The sequence below is a fragment of the Pituophis catenifer genome, unplaced genomic scaffold (assembly GCF_029215685.1).
Source record: "Pituophis catenifer annectens isolate HBS135680 unplaced genomic scaffold, rPitCat1.0.hap2 SCAF_9, whole genome shotgun sequence".
NCBI classification, from domain to species: Eukaryota; Metazoa; Chordata; class Lepidosauria; order Squamata; family Colubridae; genus Pituophis; species Pituophis catenifer.
Window position 1 is genome coordinate 1,774,191 of NW_027256889.1, and position 17,833 is coordinate 1,792,023.

Below are 17,833 nucleotides of genomic sequence, written 5' to 3' on the forward strand. Positions count from 1 at the left end.
CGCCCGTCCCGTTGCCGCCTCTCGCCAGAGGGGGAACAGACCCCGAAATTTTTGCAAAACGGTCATTCCCCAGCTGGATGGGAGCGGGCCCCCACTCTGGAAAACAGGGGCCATCGTGTGTAGACCATGGGCCTGTCTTATGTGGGCCCGTTAACGCCTGTGGATGGGTGCTCCCCCCTTACTGAGTGTCCCCACATGTGTGGGGGGCCGAGGAGAAGAAAGCACCAAGAGGGATGAGAGAACTTGGCTAAAAGTTCTATACAAATATGGAGCTTCTGAAATTGAGATCTTTTTTGGGCTGTTACCTAGCTGGGACACCAGGCCACTTCTGCTACGGAAAAGTGGGGGTCCCTGGGTCTCCTGTCAGCTAAATGACAACCTTACTCACACACAAGCACCAACGGGACACACACATACATACACCTAAGGGAGGCGTGAGAAACACTGGTTTTAGCTTACACTTGTCTCCTATCACTCCGTTTTCCTTATTATTATTTTTTAAATCCAAAGGATTTGCACAGCGGGAGGGGAAAGCAGTGAATTGTGCAGAGTAAGCCTGGTTCGGGACCGGGTGCGAAATCCAACCTTTAACATGCAAAAAAGCTAGGTCAAATTTTGCTGTTAAAAGTAGCAAGGCCGTGAGCTAAGCAACTGAGGGATTTCTATCTCTATCTATAGCTCTATATAAAAATGAAAAACCCCCAAACAAGCAAACTCGTTCTTTTCCTAAAGAGGGCGTATTGGGGGACCTCCTTCCCAACCCATCGCTAAAGGCATTGATTGACAGAACGTCCCTGTGGTATCTGTAGGGAAGGGTTGCAGGGATTTTAAGTGCCGCACAGAGAGGAGAATTTCGGTCGGGGTCCGGTGGGATATTCAGTCAAGTGTTTTAAGCTTGATTTAGACTTTGGCCTCGCTGCACGCCAGGGGACGTACCCTGCCTGTCGTTCGGAGACGGTTGCGTAGCTGTGGCCTTCATAATTCTGCGAATGTTGACGTCCTGGCTACGCGGTGCTTGAAGGACAAAGCGCATAACAACATAGGAGGTGTCCAACGATCGGCATGAAGCGGGTGCATCTCCGCACGACGCGGAGTTGGGATTTGGGAGGTGTGCACCGTCGTTGGCCTATCTCAAAGGTCTTCAAATTTAGCAGCTTTAAGACTTGTGGACTTCAACTTCCAGAGTTCTGGAAGTTGAAGTCCACAAGTCTTAAAGCTGCCAAGTTTGGGGACCCCTGGCCTATCTGGTGCCTGATCCTGCCTTCAGGAATGTGGACTTCAGAATTGGCTTCGGGGGATTAGAAGGCAGATTATTTCCAGCAACCAGAGTCTTTTGATTGAATGATTGAGTAATTAATTGATTAGGGGACTGGAGGTTAAAACATATAAGCAGTGGTGGTATTCAGACAGTTCCATCCGGTTCGGGAAAACCGGTAGTGGTGGCTGTGAGAGGCTCTGCCCACCTGCCTGGACATCATCACATCCCGTTTTTGACCCTCTGCACATGCACCCTCACATTTGCAAACCGATAGCGAAGGTAAGTGAATATAAGGAATGGTTGCTGGAACTGTATATCTAGATTAATGAAAAGAAGGACCAGGGGGTGACATGATAGGAGTCTTCCAGTATTTGAGGGGCTGCCCCAAAGAAGGGGTGGGGGGAAGTCAACTTATCCTCCAAAGCACCTGAAGGCAGGATCAAAAGCAATGGATGGAAACTAATCAAGGAGAGAAGCAACCTAGAACTAAGGAGAAATTTCCTGACAGTGAGAACAATTAACCGGTGGAACAGCTTGCCACCAGAAGTTGTGAATTCTCCAACTCTGGAAGTTTTTAAGAAGAGATTGGACAACCATTTGTCTGAAATGGTAGAGGGTTTCCTGCCTGAGCTGGGGGTTGGACTAGAAGACCTCAAGCCGTCTGCAGCGGAAATGTGTCGATGCCTGTGGACAGTTGCAAGCAAGTCTAAATCAAGCTTTACTCGCTGGGATAACGTTACAACGGGACTTACACACTGGCCAACATTCTCCTTCCTGGGCCACCGTTCAAGATTATTTAATTAAGTGCAACCCCTTTATATAAATATTAAAGCTTTGGGGGGAGTGGGTGGGCCTCCTCAGTCCCAAAGACGGGACAAGAGGAAAGGCGAATGAACGTTTTGATAATGTCTGCTTGTCCAAGACTTGCAGAATGGAAAAGCGGCTCGGTTTTTTTAAACCCATTGAAGAGTTATGGTGGAACTCGGGGATTTCATTGGAAAAAATTGTTTTTCCCATCACGAGCCAAAACAGAGTCACTTTTCCATACTGCCGGTAAGATTGCAATCGATCGAGTTGAAATTAAAGTAAATCCACTGAGCACCATGAGATTAGCTTCTAAGTAAAACATTCATAAAATTGGGCTTTAAAAAAGTTGGATGTAATTCCTACACAACGGTTTTTCAAACTTTTGAGATGCGTGGACTTCAACTCCCAGAATTCCCCAGCCAGCAAAGCTGGCTGCGGAATTCTGGGAGTTGGAGTCCACATATCTTAAAGTAGCCAAGTTTGAAAAACCACCTAATACATCATTACTTTGAACTGAGCTGCACTGATTTTAGCGCAACTTACTTCGAAGTAAGCATGACGGGGATCGAGGCGTTAAAAACACAAGGAAGGGGAGCACCTTTTGGAAATTTCAATTCCCCTTTCGTTAAAGTAGAAAAAAAAAATAGTGATTGAAATATCGACAACAATGTCATTTCTAACAACGGATAACATTTCATAGCACCGGTTCAAACTCGCTTAACGAAAAGCGTTTTGTTTTTTCCGTTATCAAAGTTGTTCGCGATCAGCCGTCCATCTCGAAGTTTAGAAACAGAAGACGGCTGTTCTCCTCTTTACGACAAAAAGCTCGTCGTGGAGATTGTCTTTTTTTTTTCTTTTTTTTTTTAGAACATACTTTTAAGGCTCCTGAAAATTTCTCTTCGGATTTAGGATTTGTCAATCCTTTTTTAGGATTTTGCAATTATTTTTTTTCCCCTAATTTTCTGGAAAGTCAGTTTTGACTACTGACAGGTTCGAAATGTTGTATGGGGTATTGGGTTTTTTCAATTTATTTATTTTTTTTGGTTGTTTCCTATTCAAGGTTTTTTTTTCCCCCCTAGGCTTCAAAAATTTTCAAGCTAGCCAGTCTTCCCCAATCCGGCTGTTTCCAGATGTGCTTTGGCTTGCCGTGACAGCTGGACAAGTCACAGATCTGCTACCTGCATTCAAAACACACCTGGCGACTGCTTGATCAGGGAAGCTGGCTTGGCATGCTTTTTTTTTTAAATAGGTGTGATTTTTCTGAGAGTTTTCTTTGCATCTTGCCTTGTTTTCTACATGGCATCTGATTTTCTCCGCACAGAACGTGTGAGAGAGCGTTTTGTAAACAAAGAGAGATCTTTAAGTAGGCCCAGATAGGGCCGAAGCACCAGCGTTCTGGGGACTGATTATTCCATCAGTTGGCCTTCGTAGCGGGAAAATATCACTCTAGAGTCCAGGACAGGTGTTCTCACCTGGCCAAAATGTCCTCTCAGAAGCAGACGCTCCGAGGACCTCTCTGGTTTTCCTTTATAAAAGATGAGACCTTGGTTTGAGGTCAATGGGAGGCACCGTAAGTATTTTGGGGAAGTCGTGGAGAGGCGTCCCTTGAGAGGCTAACGCAGATGTTCGCCCTATTCTCAGAGTAGGCCCTCCCCTACTTTTCACCTCCCTCAAAGGGGTGAACCCCTTCGGCCCAGGAACGGCTGATCTTACAGCCTGGGCGAGTTCTGAAGGATCTGTCCTAGCGAGCTGAGGACAGAGGAGAAGGTACAGCCCCATGGGTTCTGAGTCTCCCAAGGGGTAGCTGCACCGCTCTTTCTCGTCCGGGGGGGATCCCTCTGTGGTGCTTTCTCTTCCTTTGGGGGATGAAGAGAGCAGACCCCTCCGTGAATCGGTCCCACTCCTGTCCCCCTTCCTCTTGATTCAAGAACATTCAGGCGGATAAGCACCAAATGGGGTGGCAGAGACCTTCCTCCCAACCGTCTCCGGAGGGGAGAGGCTGCCTGGGGAAGGGGACGGGACTGAGGTAGGAAGAGTCCTAAGAACGCCAGTGGAGGGTGGACAGGCGGGGAAGGGGCCGGGAGGAACCCCTCCCCGAGGGCATTTGGTTGGATTTGGTTCCGGGTGTCCCATCTGCAGAGCAGGAGTGTGGGATGAAGGTGCGGTGGGGGGGCGGTCAAGGGCGCCACTTCAGGTGGCCTGGTCCAGCTCCACCAGGAGTTCCTCCCCCAGCTGGAAGTGCTCTCCACCACGCCCGGAGACCTCCTCCTCGCCATCGTACAGGGCCAGCTGGGAGAGCGCTGGTCCGTCCACTACGAAAGGCAGCATGTCTCCTAAGAGGCCTGGGGGCAGAGAGCCGGGAGGGCGAGAGAGAGGGGTCATCAGGAGCTGGGACCTTCCTTTAATGCGTCCCCCTCAAATCTGGCCATGGTAAGATGTCTTGAGACAATCGTGAAAATCCCAGCCATGAGAGGAGGAAGCATCAAGCGGGGAATTAGCCTTGAGTCCTTGCACAGCTGCAAGAGGCATAAGCCTGACTCCGCCTAAATTCCATGGGAGCTTATGTGGTTGTTCCCCAGGGAAGGCAAGCAGTCTAGGGAGATTCTCGCAATAAAGGTAGATCACAATAAAGTTGCTGACTTGGCCCTTTTGTGAGTGGATCCGGCTGCTTGCGCCTGACAAGACTACATCTCCCAGGATTCACAAGGATGTCCTGGCCAACCATCACTGAGCCCCTTCCTGGTATCCCATCATCAATGCTAAACGGAAGTGGGGTTCGTTCTCTGTTTAACTGCCAAGAAGAAAACATCAGCCCACCCACACTGTCAGCACAAGCCACCAGTATATCAAAAAAAGAGGGCAAACCCCACTCCCTTACAGCACTGATGATGTAACCTAGCTGGGTCGTGAAACAGCTGCAAAACGACCAAGCTCGGAGAGCACCAATGACTTCCCAGTTGTCCTCCTCTTCCTCCTTCCTCTCCCCTTTGCATTCTCCTCCTCCTCCTCCTCTTACAATCCGCAAACCCCACACCCTTCTAGCACTGATAATGTTACCTAGTTGGGTCGTGAAACTTCTGCAAAACCACAAAGCTGCCATCAGGGACCCAACCCATGATAAGTGTTCATTCAGGACCGCCAAGTCAAAGGGACAGGACAGAGGCTGACCCTGCCAAGCCTTCTTCACACAACCGCTCAAATCCAGACTCCAGTGGCACTCACCCATGGGTTCCTCCAGGGCCAGCAGCTTCTTGCCCAGGGCCACGGTGCCTCCGCAGCCCCGCTCAGACCGGGCATCCAGACACTCTTCCACACTGAGCAGAAAGCCCTGGCAGAAGAGAAGGTTCTCTATCACAAAGGAATTTTGTGTGGGGACAAAAAAAGATGTGCCAGCTTCATCCCGGGCATCTCCTTCCCAATGCATGGGGCACCTCGGAACTTACCAGGCTAAGCGAGGGCATCAGGAATCCCTCAGCCTCATGGTTATGGGCACGCTTGGGGGGGATGGTCTCCAGGAAGAGATCCCTCTCTTCATCCAGGCTAATCTCCCGAGTCCTGTTGGGGGAATGGCGGAAAACTTTAGCCAAACACGGGTTCAAACGGAGGGGGGCTGTGCCGCACAATCCAGAGATGGGCTTTTCTGAAAGCAAAATGGCTAATTAAGGGCACATGTTTTAGATCAATGTTTCTCATCTTCAGCCACTTTTAAAATGGGGGGGCTTCAGCTCCCAGAATTCCCCAGCTAGCCATGGGGAATTCTGGGAGTTGAAGTTCACCCATCTTAAAAGTGGCTGAAGATGAGAAACACTGTTTTCAATGATGGGCATATTAAAGAATTACTGCCACAACGTCGCCCCATTCCTCAAAACAATCTTAATTTTAACTTCCAATTTTAATGTAAGGCGGATGAGCTGGGCAAGACGAAGCTTCACTTTCTCTATTTTTGTGTTATTGCCCTCCAATTTCTGATCCAATTAAAAGTCAGCGACTGACCTCTTCCTCCCGCCCAAGGGAGACCTCTGGCCATTCAGACCGGTTCCGTCCTGCACAGACTGAATCTTGACCGATGCCACCATCTCCACCATCTGGCCTTCTCCGCAGGGCGAGTTGGCCAAAGGGGTCTCGATGGGGCGGCCTTGGCTCAAACTGCTGTCGCTGCCCCAGCGGGGAAGAGGAGCCGGTTCTGGTGGGCGTGGGGACACGCCATGGAAACTGCGAGAGCGAGGCCTCGGAGGGGGTGAGGCGGGCCGGGGTCCTGCCCCCGGATCTCCTCGTTTCTCGGTCAGCCACGGCGGATGGTCGGTGCTGCTGAGCTGAAAATCGTCATCCATCGAGATGTAAGGAGCCAGCATCTCTAAGTCGAGGCCTTCATAATCCTGCAACAGGGAGCAGAGAGTTCTCAGTAGAGGAAGGAGCCAGACAGAATCTAGGACGGCTGCAGGAATTGGGTGATGTCTAGTTTAATGAAAAGAAGGACTAGGGATAATACGATAGCAGTCTTCCAATATTTGAGGGGCTGCCCTGAAGAAGAGGGGGTCAGGCTATTCTCCAAAGCACCAGAAGAGAAGAAACAATGGATGGAAACTAATCAAGGAGAAAAGCAACCTGGAATTAAGGAGAAATTTCCTGCCAGTGAGAAAAATTAATCCGTGGAACTGCTTGCCACCAGAAATTGTGAGTGCTCCATCACTGGAGGTTTTAAAGAAGAGATTGGACAGCCTTTGGCTGAAATGGTATAGGGATTCCTGCCTGGACTAGAAGACCTCCAAGGTCTCTTCTGTTATTCTGTTAGAACTGAAGAAGCTTCCTGGATGAGAAGTGAAACATTTTGAAACCATAAACCAAGAAAGTCCAGCTGCCTTTTGGAAAAAGCACTTTGGGACAACCATGACCGGGATGAGGGAGAAGCTCCATGGATATTGAGTCAGACAGAAGAACAGAGCCCCCGCCCCCTGAAAGATACCCCAAAATATGGGGGGTTCTTTCCTAAATGGGCTGAGTATTTTGGTAGCACAGTAGCTAAAAATCCAAAATCCACTTTCCCACAATTTGGGGGATGAGAACCCAGAAGCAACACGAGTTTCGTGCTGAGAACAGGACAAAGTGAAACTACGGAAGGAAGAAGAATCTTCTCCTCTTCATCCATGAGGGTAGTACAGGCAGTTCTCGATTTACGGCCACAATTTAATTTAATTTAAATTTGAGCCCAAAATTTCCATTCCTAAGCAAGACAGTAGATAACTTGAGTTTTGCCTCATTTTACAACCTTTCTTGCCACAGTTGTTAAGTAAATTGCTAGAGCTGTTAAATATGTAACATGGTCGTCAAGAGACCCAAGAAGTCCTCTGGCCTAAGCCTCCCAGCTGACCCCTTTCTCTGACCCCTCCACAGTCCTACCTGCAGTGCCGTCTCCATGCTCTGCTCCTCCTTGTTGGATGCAAAGAGCTTCTGGACGTTCTCCATGTCGAAGATCAACTCTTCCGGCAGGTCCGACTTCAGGGAGAGGAAGGGAGAAAGGAAATGAAGGTGCAGGCTGGTAGAACCCATCGCCCTGGTGCCAATTTCTATCCCAGATAGGGCCTCTTCCTTTCTCTCCCCCAGAGTGAAGGGAAAAGTTACCACAAGGTGATCAGCAGAGAGAGGGCAGAAGTGTGTATGGCTCTGGCCCCTTCTCTTCTAGATCCTTTTAACCAGACAGATAAATAGATAGAGGGATAGATAGATGGATGGATGGATGGATGGATGGATGGATGGATAGATAGATAGATAGATAGATAGATAGATAGATAGATAGATAGATAGATAGAGATAGAGGGGTCAGCAACCCACAGCTCTGGAGCCGCATGTGGCTCTTTCATCTCTCTGCTGCGGCTCCCTGTTGCTGGTCAGCTCCACAATTGATAAGAGCTTTTGGTTAGGACAGGTAGAGGAAAAAAGATGCCGCACTAGGAGGAGACTCTATGGTGGGGGAAGTGGAATTCCGGTTGGCAGAGGAAAAAGGATGCCATGCTAGGAGGAGACTCTGTGGTGGGGGAACCAGACTTCCGGTTGGCTCCAGAATTGAAGGGGGGGGGGCTTCCAGTTAGGACCTTTGTGGCTCTTTGAGTGTTTAAGATTGCCGACCCCTGATATAGACATACAGACAGACAAGACAGATATGGAAAGTAACAGATTTGGATAGATAGACAGACAGTAAAAGAGCGAGGGGAGAGGGAACAGCTGTGCCGGGCGATTTAGATTTGCTAGGAAGCAGGATTTCCTGATTTTTAGCGAATCTAAATCGTGCGGCACAGCTGATTGTCCAAACCGGTAGCATTTTTTTTTTATTACCGGTTCCCCTGAACCTGTCCGAACCGGTAGCATTTCACCCCTGGATGGATGGCAAGATAGACAGATAAACAAATGAATAAATTCAGGCCACCCTCAACTGAGAGTGTCCCTCCAGGTTGCCTTACTAGATTGTGATTTCCAGACACTTTCTTAACAACCGGAGCCGTCTTGGGAACCGGGGCGGGAGGCTTTGCCCGCCCAGTGCCCCCTGCCGAGTTCTGGGTCCCAGGCGGGTCGAAGATGGGCCCCAGCAATTTCTGGAGATCCGGGCTGCAGAAGCGCTTGGGATCCAGCTGCAATTCTTCCTCGCTGATGTTGGCTGGGCGCAGGAAGGCCAGGATTTTGGGACCACGAAGCTCTGGGGAGCGAAAGCGTTGGGGGTTCAGTTAGGGGAGGGGGAAGCTGGCATCTCCTCCCCCCCACACACACCATTTTTCCCACCACCCTCTTCCCTCACCAAAGCTGAGGTTGATAATGGTGTCTCCTCCGTTGGGGTCCATCTCTTCCAAGGCGCTATCGGAGTCCAGTCCTTCGAGGCAGGGCGGGGGCAGCCGGCGATGCTCGCCTTGGCGGTCCGTTTGCTCCAGGGACAGGACCAGCCCGTTCTCTTCCACCTGGCTATGGAAAGATACGGGGACAACATGGAACCCTTCAAGGTAGGCCAGGTTGGAAAGCGGACACTGCCACTTGGATGGAGATAGTTTCACCACAACCGTTATGGCTCCCGACATGTTATTCAAACTTGGCAACTTTCAGATATGCGAACTTCAACTTCCAGAATTCTCCAGCCAGCACAGCTAGCTGGAGAATTCTGGGAGTTGAAGTCTGCATATCTGAAAGTGTCAGTTTGGAAAACTCTATGGCATTTAAACGCTGGGCACAATGTCGTCCTCTGCTGACAGTGGCTGGGAATGGCCACATGGTGTTGTTGTCCCAGCTCCATTTGAGCACAGAGAAACATCTTAAATTTATAATACTTAGCATATTTTACAGTTCATTTTAATACAGGTAGTCCTTGACTTTCGAGCATTCGTTTAGTGACAGTTCGAAGTTACAACAGCCCCTTTTGTGACCTTCTGACGAGCAAAATCAATGGGGGAGCCAGATTCATTTAACAACCGGGTTGCTAACTTAACATTAGCGGTGATTCACTTAACAACGGTAGGGGAAAAAGATCGTAAAATGGACCAAAACAAAAACGTGGGAAAGCCAGATGCGACTTATCAATGACATAATTCTCTTAACAACTGCACTGAGTTGCTTAGCAAGGTCATAAAATGAGGTGCGACTTGTTTAAACAACAGCCTTGCTTAGCAACAGAAATGTTGGGCCCAATTACAATAGTAAGTCGAGGACTGCCTGTATTTCAGGAGACTCAGAGGTTCTTGTCAGCTCTGTGCTTCAGAGGCAACCGAGGAGGTTTGGCAATTGGAACATGTGTAAATCAAGGGGCGGGGTTCAAGGACGGTGTCCATCTTGAAGTTTTTGACCTCCTGGAGGGGGCTGACCTCAAGACGAAGTGAATGCAGACGATGCTCTCAGGCTGGGAGTTCTTGCTGCTGGAGATGACGGTGGCCTCTGTCTGGATCCAGATGTAACCACCATTCCTGGCTAGGAAGCGGTACTGCCCGGTCACGGCCTGGCCCTTGCTTAGCACTACCAATAGGGAGTGAAAGACAGACAGTCTAGAACAGACAGACAAACGGATAAGCGGGGGAGATGGGGAAGAGACGGTAAGGCGGAACAGGATTCGCTTCGCGTTCGCTCTCGTGGGGAGGATATGACGTGTGGGCGGATCTTGAGACTCTTTCTGGCACCCGAGACCCCCTTCCACACCAACCTCCCAACCCCACCCCCCCGCCTGAAGCCTTCCTCGTCCAGATGTGGAGCGGATGGCAGCAGGAGGAACACGCGGGATGGAAAAGAACTGGCCAGGCCTGTGACATGCTGGACTTACGGGTGTTGATGCTCTTGCTGACGGAATCCGAATCCAAGGCATGGATGTATTCGTAGAGGGAGCAGCCAAGCAAGCTTTCGGAGGTGTAACCAGCCATCTCAACAATCCTGGCCCAGGAGGAGAGATGGGACAGTCATCAGGAAATAAGATTCTGGCCGAGTTAAGCTAGAGCAGGGGTGTCCATCCCTTGGCCACTTTAAGACTTGTGGACTTTAACTCCCAGAATTCCCCAGCCAGCACCAGTTACATATCAGGTATATTACCTGGCTGACCACGAGGTCACAGACAAGGCAGCAAATCGCAATAGCTGACAGGCTAACATCACCCCCCACTGATAAGCAAGCTAGGAGGGAGGAAACAGTAGGAATCAAACCTCCATCATCCAAATAAAGGGAACACAAGCAGAAGACATCCGAGATCTGAATGAATGAAATAGCCTTATTGAATACTTTGTTCTTTACATACAGTAGTTTATACACTGCTCAAACAACTAAAGGGAACACAAAACTACTGTATGTAACGAACAAAGTATTTAATAAGGCTATTTCATTCAATCAGATCTCGGATGTCTTCTGCTTGTGTTCCCTTTATTTTTTTGAGCAGTGTATATGTATGTCTGCATATATAGTATGTCTGCATACATACATGCATACATGCATACATACATACATACATACATACATACATATATATATGAGAGAGAGAGAGAGAGAGAGAGAATGGGGAGAGATTTTTACCTGTGGATTTGACCCTGTTTGCTCAACAGCCATGTTCATTCTATACACCACAGTTGCAACCACTTGGCAAAATGTCCCAGCCAAGGTCAAAGAACCCATCATCCACAGACAGAACTCAATGGCTTCTGCCTGGAGGGTGGATGAAGAGGGGGGAGGTCCCGGGTGTCTCCCACTCACCTGTCATCGCAGTAGGTGAACTTCATGTCCATGGTGTGGCGGCTGAGGAAGGTGCCACTGTCCAGGGGGGTCTCAATGTTGGCGGGGTGCGGGATGGCCTCGCAGATGAGCACCAGGCATCGCAAGGGGGGTTCCGCAAAGCCCCCTTCCCCTTCCTTTCCTGTGGCCGGCTTGGAAGGCGCATAGGAGCGCATGTGCCCAGAGCAGTGCAGCACCTGGAAGGGCAGAGGGAGGAAGCTGGGGGTAACCGATGGGTGGGAAGAGCACCTGTTTATTCTGGCTGATGCCTTCTGGGGGTGCCGAGAGGGATTCCCCCTCCCCAAAAAGCTGCCTGGAGAGGTTTTGTTATGAGACGAGCGGCAAATAAATTGAACAAATAAATAAACATATAATAAGTTATAAGAGTGGTGTGGTGGCCTAGAGGTGGAGTTCTAGCCTCACAATCAGGAGGCTGTGAGTTCGATCCTAGGTAGAGGCAGATATCTCTCTCTCTGGGCATAATGAGAATATATCTGCTGAAAAAAAAACCTCCGCATTGGTGACAGGAAGGGCATCCGGCCATTAAACACTCAGCTCCAATCAGTTGCCCAGACTCCACCCTGCAAGGGATTATGGGGTCGTTAAGAGGATAATGATATAACTTATATGACTTATGACCACCACAGAGCCCAAAATATCCATTGCTAAGTGAGACAGTTAAGTGAGTTTGGCCCGTTTTATAACATTTCTGGTTGGTGTTGTTAAATAGATCACTGCCGCTGATAAACGGTCATTAAGCGAATCCGATTTCCCCATTGACTTTGCTCGTCAGAAGGTCGCAAAAGGGGATCGTGTGACCCTGAGACACAGCAACCGTCATAAGTATGAGTCAGTTGCCAAGTGTCCAAATTTTGATCACATGACTTCAGGGGGGCGACAGCGGCGCTGTGACGGTTGTTAAGTGTGGAAAATGGCCCCTAAATCACTCTCTTCAGGGCAGACGTCGCTTCCAACGGTCACTAAACGAATGGTTGTAAGTCAGGGAGTGCCCGTATACCCAGCCCTGTTTTTGCAGGTGACTGGGCCTTCTGGGAATAGGATCCACCTGCCAGTGCTCCAGGATGGCTCTCCCAAACGATTGTCAATCATTTCTCATTTATGTATTTATGTATTTTGCAAATGCCAAAAAGGAAGCATGCTAAGCAGCTCCTGGGGGAGGAATGGGGTCAGCCTCTTTTCGCTCCTCCTTTCCACCCCACCCAAAAGTCAAAAGGGGTTGGGCATTGCAGGCATCACCGATGCTCCTTCAGGAGCTGGAAAGGTAATTTTATAAACTGCAGCCTCCCCCTGTTGTGGTCCGCCAGCAGCCGGCAGAGCTGGCAGTGGAGTCAGACAATGAGGAGGCTGGGGAGGCACATGGGCCAGTCCTGGAGGCTGGGGAGGGCCCAGATGAGGGCTCTGCGTCGGAGGCAGAGATGGGGCCAGGGCCATCTGGGAGTGATGCGTGGAGTCCGGAGCCCCCAGAGTCGGACAGCAGAGAGGCAGAGGAACAGGAGGAATCTGTTCCTAGTGCACGCATGCACAGAGCTGCCAGAAGGCAAGAGCAGCTAAAGCAAAAGGGACGACTCGGGAGTAAGGCCAGGAGATGATTGGCCCCTCCCATAAGGCTTAAAAGAGAAACAAAGGCACTTGGGCCTTTTGCAGGAAAGCAACATTGCTAACTCTGTTTCCAGTCGGTATCTCCTTTGTTTCTGAACTCCGTGGGGCTTTGCCAAGTAAGGCCTTTGGCAGGATGTCAAAGAAGATAAAGGTTGATGATTACCCCGAAGGACTTCTTCCAAAGAACTTTTTCATAACTAATTGGGACTCAGCTGGGAATGAACGTAATTCTCAGTTGTTACAATAAAATAGGGTTTTTTGGGACTAATTGTGTATTGTAGTGACTCAGTAAGCCGAGGTCACAACAGTTTACTTTCTTGCCACAAATTCCTCTGTGCATGCGTGCACTAGGAACAGGCTCCTCCTGTTCCTCTGCCTCTCTGCTGTCCGACTCTGGGGGCTCCGGAGTCCGCGCATCGCTCCCAGATGGCCCTGGCCCCAACTCTGCCTCCGACAGAGCCCTCATCTGGACCTTCCCGACTCCAGGACTGACCCAGCCTCCTCACTGTCCGACACCGCTGCCAGCTTCTGTTTCTCTCCCCACCCCCCCAAATTCCAGGGAGTTGCTCACTTTCCAGGTGGCAGACTTGAGGTTGACGGTGCGCCCCCTGGTGGTGAGCGTGCTTTTCATGCGCAAGGAGAAATTCCGCTCCGTCTTCACTTCCGCCTTCTTGGAGAAACCTGGGGAGAGCCAGGATCAAATGCTGATCAAGATATATGGGTGGGTGGGTGCATGGAGGGAGCCAACAGGCGGAGCAGGAAGGAGGGAGACGGATGTTTGGTCCTAGTTCCTGGCTTTGGGGAGTCAAAAAAGTGTCAGCAAAATGGGTAGCTGGAGATGATCGAAGGCTTCTTGTTTTTGTTTCACTTTGAAAACATGGCAAATTGCACTGGAATATGTCACAGATGTAATTCAAAGAGGCGACAGAGGGAGGGAGGGAAGGGAGTGGGGAGGAAGGAAAGATGGGAAGAAGGGAGGGTGGGGAAAAAGGAAAGAAGGAAGGAAGGAAAAGAGGGAGAGAGGGAGAGAGGGAAGGAAGGAGAGAAGAAGAAGGAGAAAGAAATGGAGTGGAGGAGGAGGAGAAAAAGGAAAAGGGGCAGGAGAAGGAGAAAGAACAGGAGGAGGAGAAGGAAAAGGAAGAAATGGAGAAAGTGAAAGGAGGGAGAAGAGGAGGAGGAGAAGGAGGAGGAGGAGGAAAGGAAGAGAAGGAGGAGAAGGAAGAAAAGGAAAGGAGAGGACAAGATCGAGGAGGAGAGAGAAAGAAGGAGAAAGTGGAGGAGGGAGAGGAGAAAGAAAAGGAGGAAGAGAAAGAGGAGGATGAGAAGGATCTGCTGCTAAAGGACCTTAAGCAACAACCTACAATTTGAATGCACCAGTGCAGAATTCCGGTGCCCTCTGCCCAGAGCGGCCCAGTGCTGAAGGAAAGGGGACCTCGCAGCGATCCCCCATCCCTACTCTGAAGAGGATGGCGAGGGGAGACTCACCCTGCCTGGGGCTCAGCACATCCTGCAGCTCCTCCTGATCACAGGGGTGGATGAAATCGAAAACGCTGTGGCCAATCAGCTCCAGCTACGGAAGGAAACAGGGAAAAAATAGAACATGAGCCAACACAGGATGCAGGAGGGAGGGCAGAAGCCGGGAGGAAGGCTGGGCACCCAGCAGCACTCAGATCTCCCCCCATTATTCTGGCCCACGTGCCCACATCTGCCAGATGCCAACGGATGGGCAGGGCTCCCGGGAGCCAGCCAATCAGAAAGCCCTTTACTCCTCGTCCTCCCCTCTACCACAGTCAGAACTTTTCAATCAGATTCCAGATTGGGAAGAAAGATATTTGGGGGTGGGGGGGGGTGGCGCTAGGGAAGAAATTTCTTTTTCTTCTTCGCAAAAAAAAAAGGCCTTTGTTTATTCAGCAAAATCAGGATTGCGATTTCGTTTACGAGACAAGGAAAGTTAGTTGGGGGGGGAGGGAGGAGAATACATAAATCAGGGAGTTTTGCAAAAAGCCCAAGGCATCGGACGCGAGAGTGGTTCTTTCAGCAAAAAGAGGAATTCAATTCATTTCTAGGTTTGCTGGAATGTACATAAAATCGCCATCTGAAACTTCTTCCCCAGCCCGACTCTGTCTCTCCCAAGTCATCTAAAAGATAACATGGAAGCTAAACCCGAAGAACAAAAAGATCCATTCAAAAATCAGGGGTGGGAGAGGAATTTTCAAGCTGGCCCCTCTGAAATTTGAATAGAAAATGCCAGCATGGGGCGGCCCTCCCAAAGACTGAGAGAGATGCTTTGTCTTGATTTTTTTCCTCCCAAAATGCTTCCAGGATCCAACATTCATAAGAATGGCTCGTTTTTATTTTTATTTATTTGTTTGTATCCCTCCTTTATTTAGTTTTACAAGTAACTCAGGCAGGTGAACATATCCAACGCACCTTCCTCCTCCTTTCCCCACAACAACCCTGGAAGGTAGGTTGGGCTGAGTCAGAATGACTGGCCCAAAGTCACTCAGCCTTTTTTCATGCCTAAGGCAAGACTAGAACTCACCGTCTCCTGGTGATTGGCCCAAAGTCACCTAGCCAGCTTTCATGCCTAAGGCGGGACTAGAACTCCCAGTCACCTGGTGATTGGTCCAAAGTAACCCAGCCGGCTGTCATCCCTAAGGCAGGACTAGAACTCTCTGTCTCCTGGTGATTGGCCCAAAGTCACCCAGCCAGCTTTCATGTCTAAGGCAGGACTAGAACTCCCAGTCACCTGGTGATTGGTCCAAAGTAACCCAGCCGGCTGTCATCCCTAAGGCAGGACTAGAACTCTCTGTCTCCTGGTGATCGGCCCAAAGTCACTCAGCCTTTTTTCATGCCTAAGGCAGGACTAGAACTCCCTGTCTCCTGGTGATTGGCCCAAAGTCACCTAGCCAGTTTTCATGCCTAACACAGGACTAGAACTCACAAGCCCTCACTTTCTAGCCTGGTGCCTTAACCATTGTCCAGACTGACTCATCTTTGGTTGAAACCCCCCCCCCCCACCTGTGTGAGCTCCTCCCGCTCACCTGGCTGAGACCCAGGTGCTTGTTGACATTCTCAGAGAGGTAGATCATGTCCCCTTCCTCGGTCAGGACCATCAGGAAGCCATCCAAGGCCTTCAGATAGTACGAATCCACCTGTTCTTCCGCTTTGACTTGGTCTCGCCATTCTCCTGGTACAACAGAGTGTGTAGAAATTGCTTTAAGGGCAAGGATAGATTCAGAGTGATTTCCCATACCAAAGTTACGAGACAGAGATGTCTGGAGTGGAGTGGGGGGGTCAAAAAAATGTCACGGCAGGGGGCTGAATTTGTGTGATTCTACCTCTTTTTTTTTTTTTTTTTTGTGCCTGCAGGACAAAGTACACAAGAGTCACTACAGGTAGCCCTCGACTTACAACCCTACGAAGTTCCTTTTTTTTTTTCTTTTAAATTTTTATTGAAAATTATTAAAAAAATACAGAAAAAAAAAGTATAACAATATGGATAGAATTGCAGAGAGTAATATAATACATACAGAGTTTTAAAGTATCAATTTGCGCCTAGAGAAAGTACAAACTTCCATTAAGCCAACTCATCAAGAGAAAGAAAAGTTTATCCAGGAGAAAGAATTCTCAACTGTCATGCAATACGAAGTTCCGATGGACCTATCTGTGGGATAATTCCACCCTGGATTCAAACTTCTGACGGTCCACCCTCTCAAAAGAGGGACAAGAATTTTGACGCTCGGCAAGGAGGCCGCGTTTATGACCGTTTGCAGTGTCCTGCGGGTTAAATGTCCATGTTTTAGGACGGTTTCGCTGAAAAATGTCAGCAAAAAAAGGCAGCAGGGGGTTGGACTAGAACAGGGGTCTCCAACCTTGGCAACTTTAAGACTTGTGGACTTCAACTCCCAGAGTTCCTGGCTGAGGAACTCTGGGAGTTGAAGTCTACAAGTCTTAAAGTTGCCAAGGTTGGACTAGAAGACCTCCAAAGGTCCCTTTCCCACCCTCTTATTATTCTGAGACCATCTGCTTGGGGTCTTCTGTATTTTTTGTGATCTGCCCCCTTTGGTGAAGGTCCCCCCCATGGAAACGCTTACCAGAATTCAGCAGCTTATGCATTCTTAAGTAGCTGATAGTCAGCCGCATGATGGAGGCCTTGTCCAAGTGGGCGCTCACCCCCCGGGCAAAGGGCAGGGTGTGGGCCAGCTGGTAGAACACCTCCGTCTCCTTGCTCCGCCGGCATCGCGCTGCGTCTCGCGATTTCTCCTTCCGGATTTCGGTGGTGGACCTGAGAAGGAGACAAGGAGATGGTCACCGGTGAGGGGAGAGCTGGCTGGGTAGGCGGACGAATGGGGAACGCCCCGATGAGAAGCAGAGAGATCTGGGTTCGAGTCTCCACTCAGGCAGGAAGTTCATTAGGGGGCTATGGGTTTGGTGAGAGGCAGGTGGGCCTAGTGGTTAAGGTGCTGGCCTAGAAACCAAAAGGCTTGAAAGCCGGCTGGTAGACTTTGGACCAATCACCAGGAGACAGTGAGTTCTAGTTCCACTTTAGTCATGAAAGCCAGCTGGGTTACTTTGGACCAATCACCAGGTGACTGGGAATTCTAGTCCTGCCTTAGGCATGAAAGCCGGCTGGGTGACTTTGGACCAATCACCAGGTGACTGGGAGTTCTAGTCCCGCCTTAGGGATGAAAGCTGGCTGGGTGACTTTGGGCCAATCACCAGGTGACTGGGAGTTCTAGTCCCGCCTTAGGGATGACAGCTGGCTGGGTGACTTTGGGCCAATCACCAGGTGACTGGGAGTTCTAGTCCCGCCTTAGGGATGACAGCTGGCTGGGTGACTTTGGGCCAATCACCAGGAGACAGAGAGTTCTAGTCCTGCCTTAGGGATGACAGCTGGCTGGGTGACTTTGGGCCAATCACCAGGTG

At 49.8% G+C, this 17,833-nt stretch overlaps 1 protein-coding gene across 1 annotated transcript; it reads right to left on the minus strand.

Moving 5' to 3' along the window:
• Positions 1-1,239: 1,239 nt before the first annotated feature.
• Positions 1,240-17,189, minus strand: HIF3A (hypoxia inducible factor 3 subunit alpha). The gene is made up of 14 exons (XM_070950243.1): positions 17,002-17,189; positions 15,949-16,094; positions 14,390-14,474; positions 13,476-13,585; positions 11,267-11,481; positions 10,353-10,459; positions 9,904-10,051; positions 8,853-9,013; positions 8,521-8,753; positions 7,463-7,558; positions 6,059-6,441; positions 5,509-5,620; positions 5,288-5,393; positions 1,240-4,407 (listed from the first exon to the last, which is right to left on the minus strand). The coding sequence occupies exons 1-14, from the start codon at positions 17,048-17,050 to the stop codon at positions 4,256-4,258; spliced, it is 2,103 nt and encodes a 700-aa protein (XP_070806344.1). The 5' UTR covers positions 17,051-17,189; the 3' UTR covers positions 1,240-4,255.
• Positions 17,190-17,833: the final 644 nt, after the last annotated feature.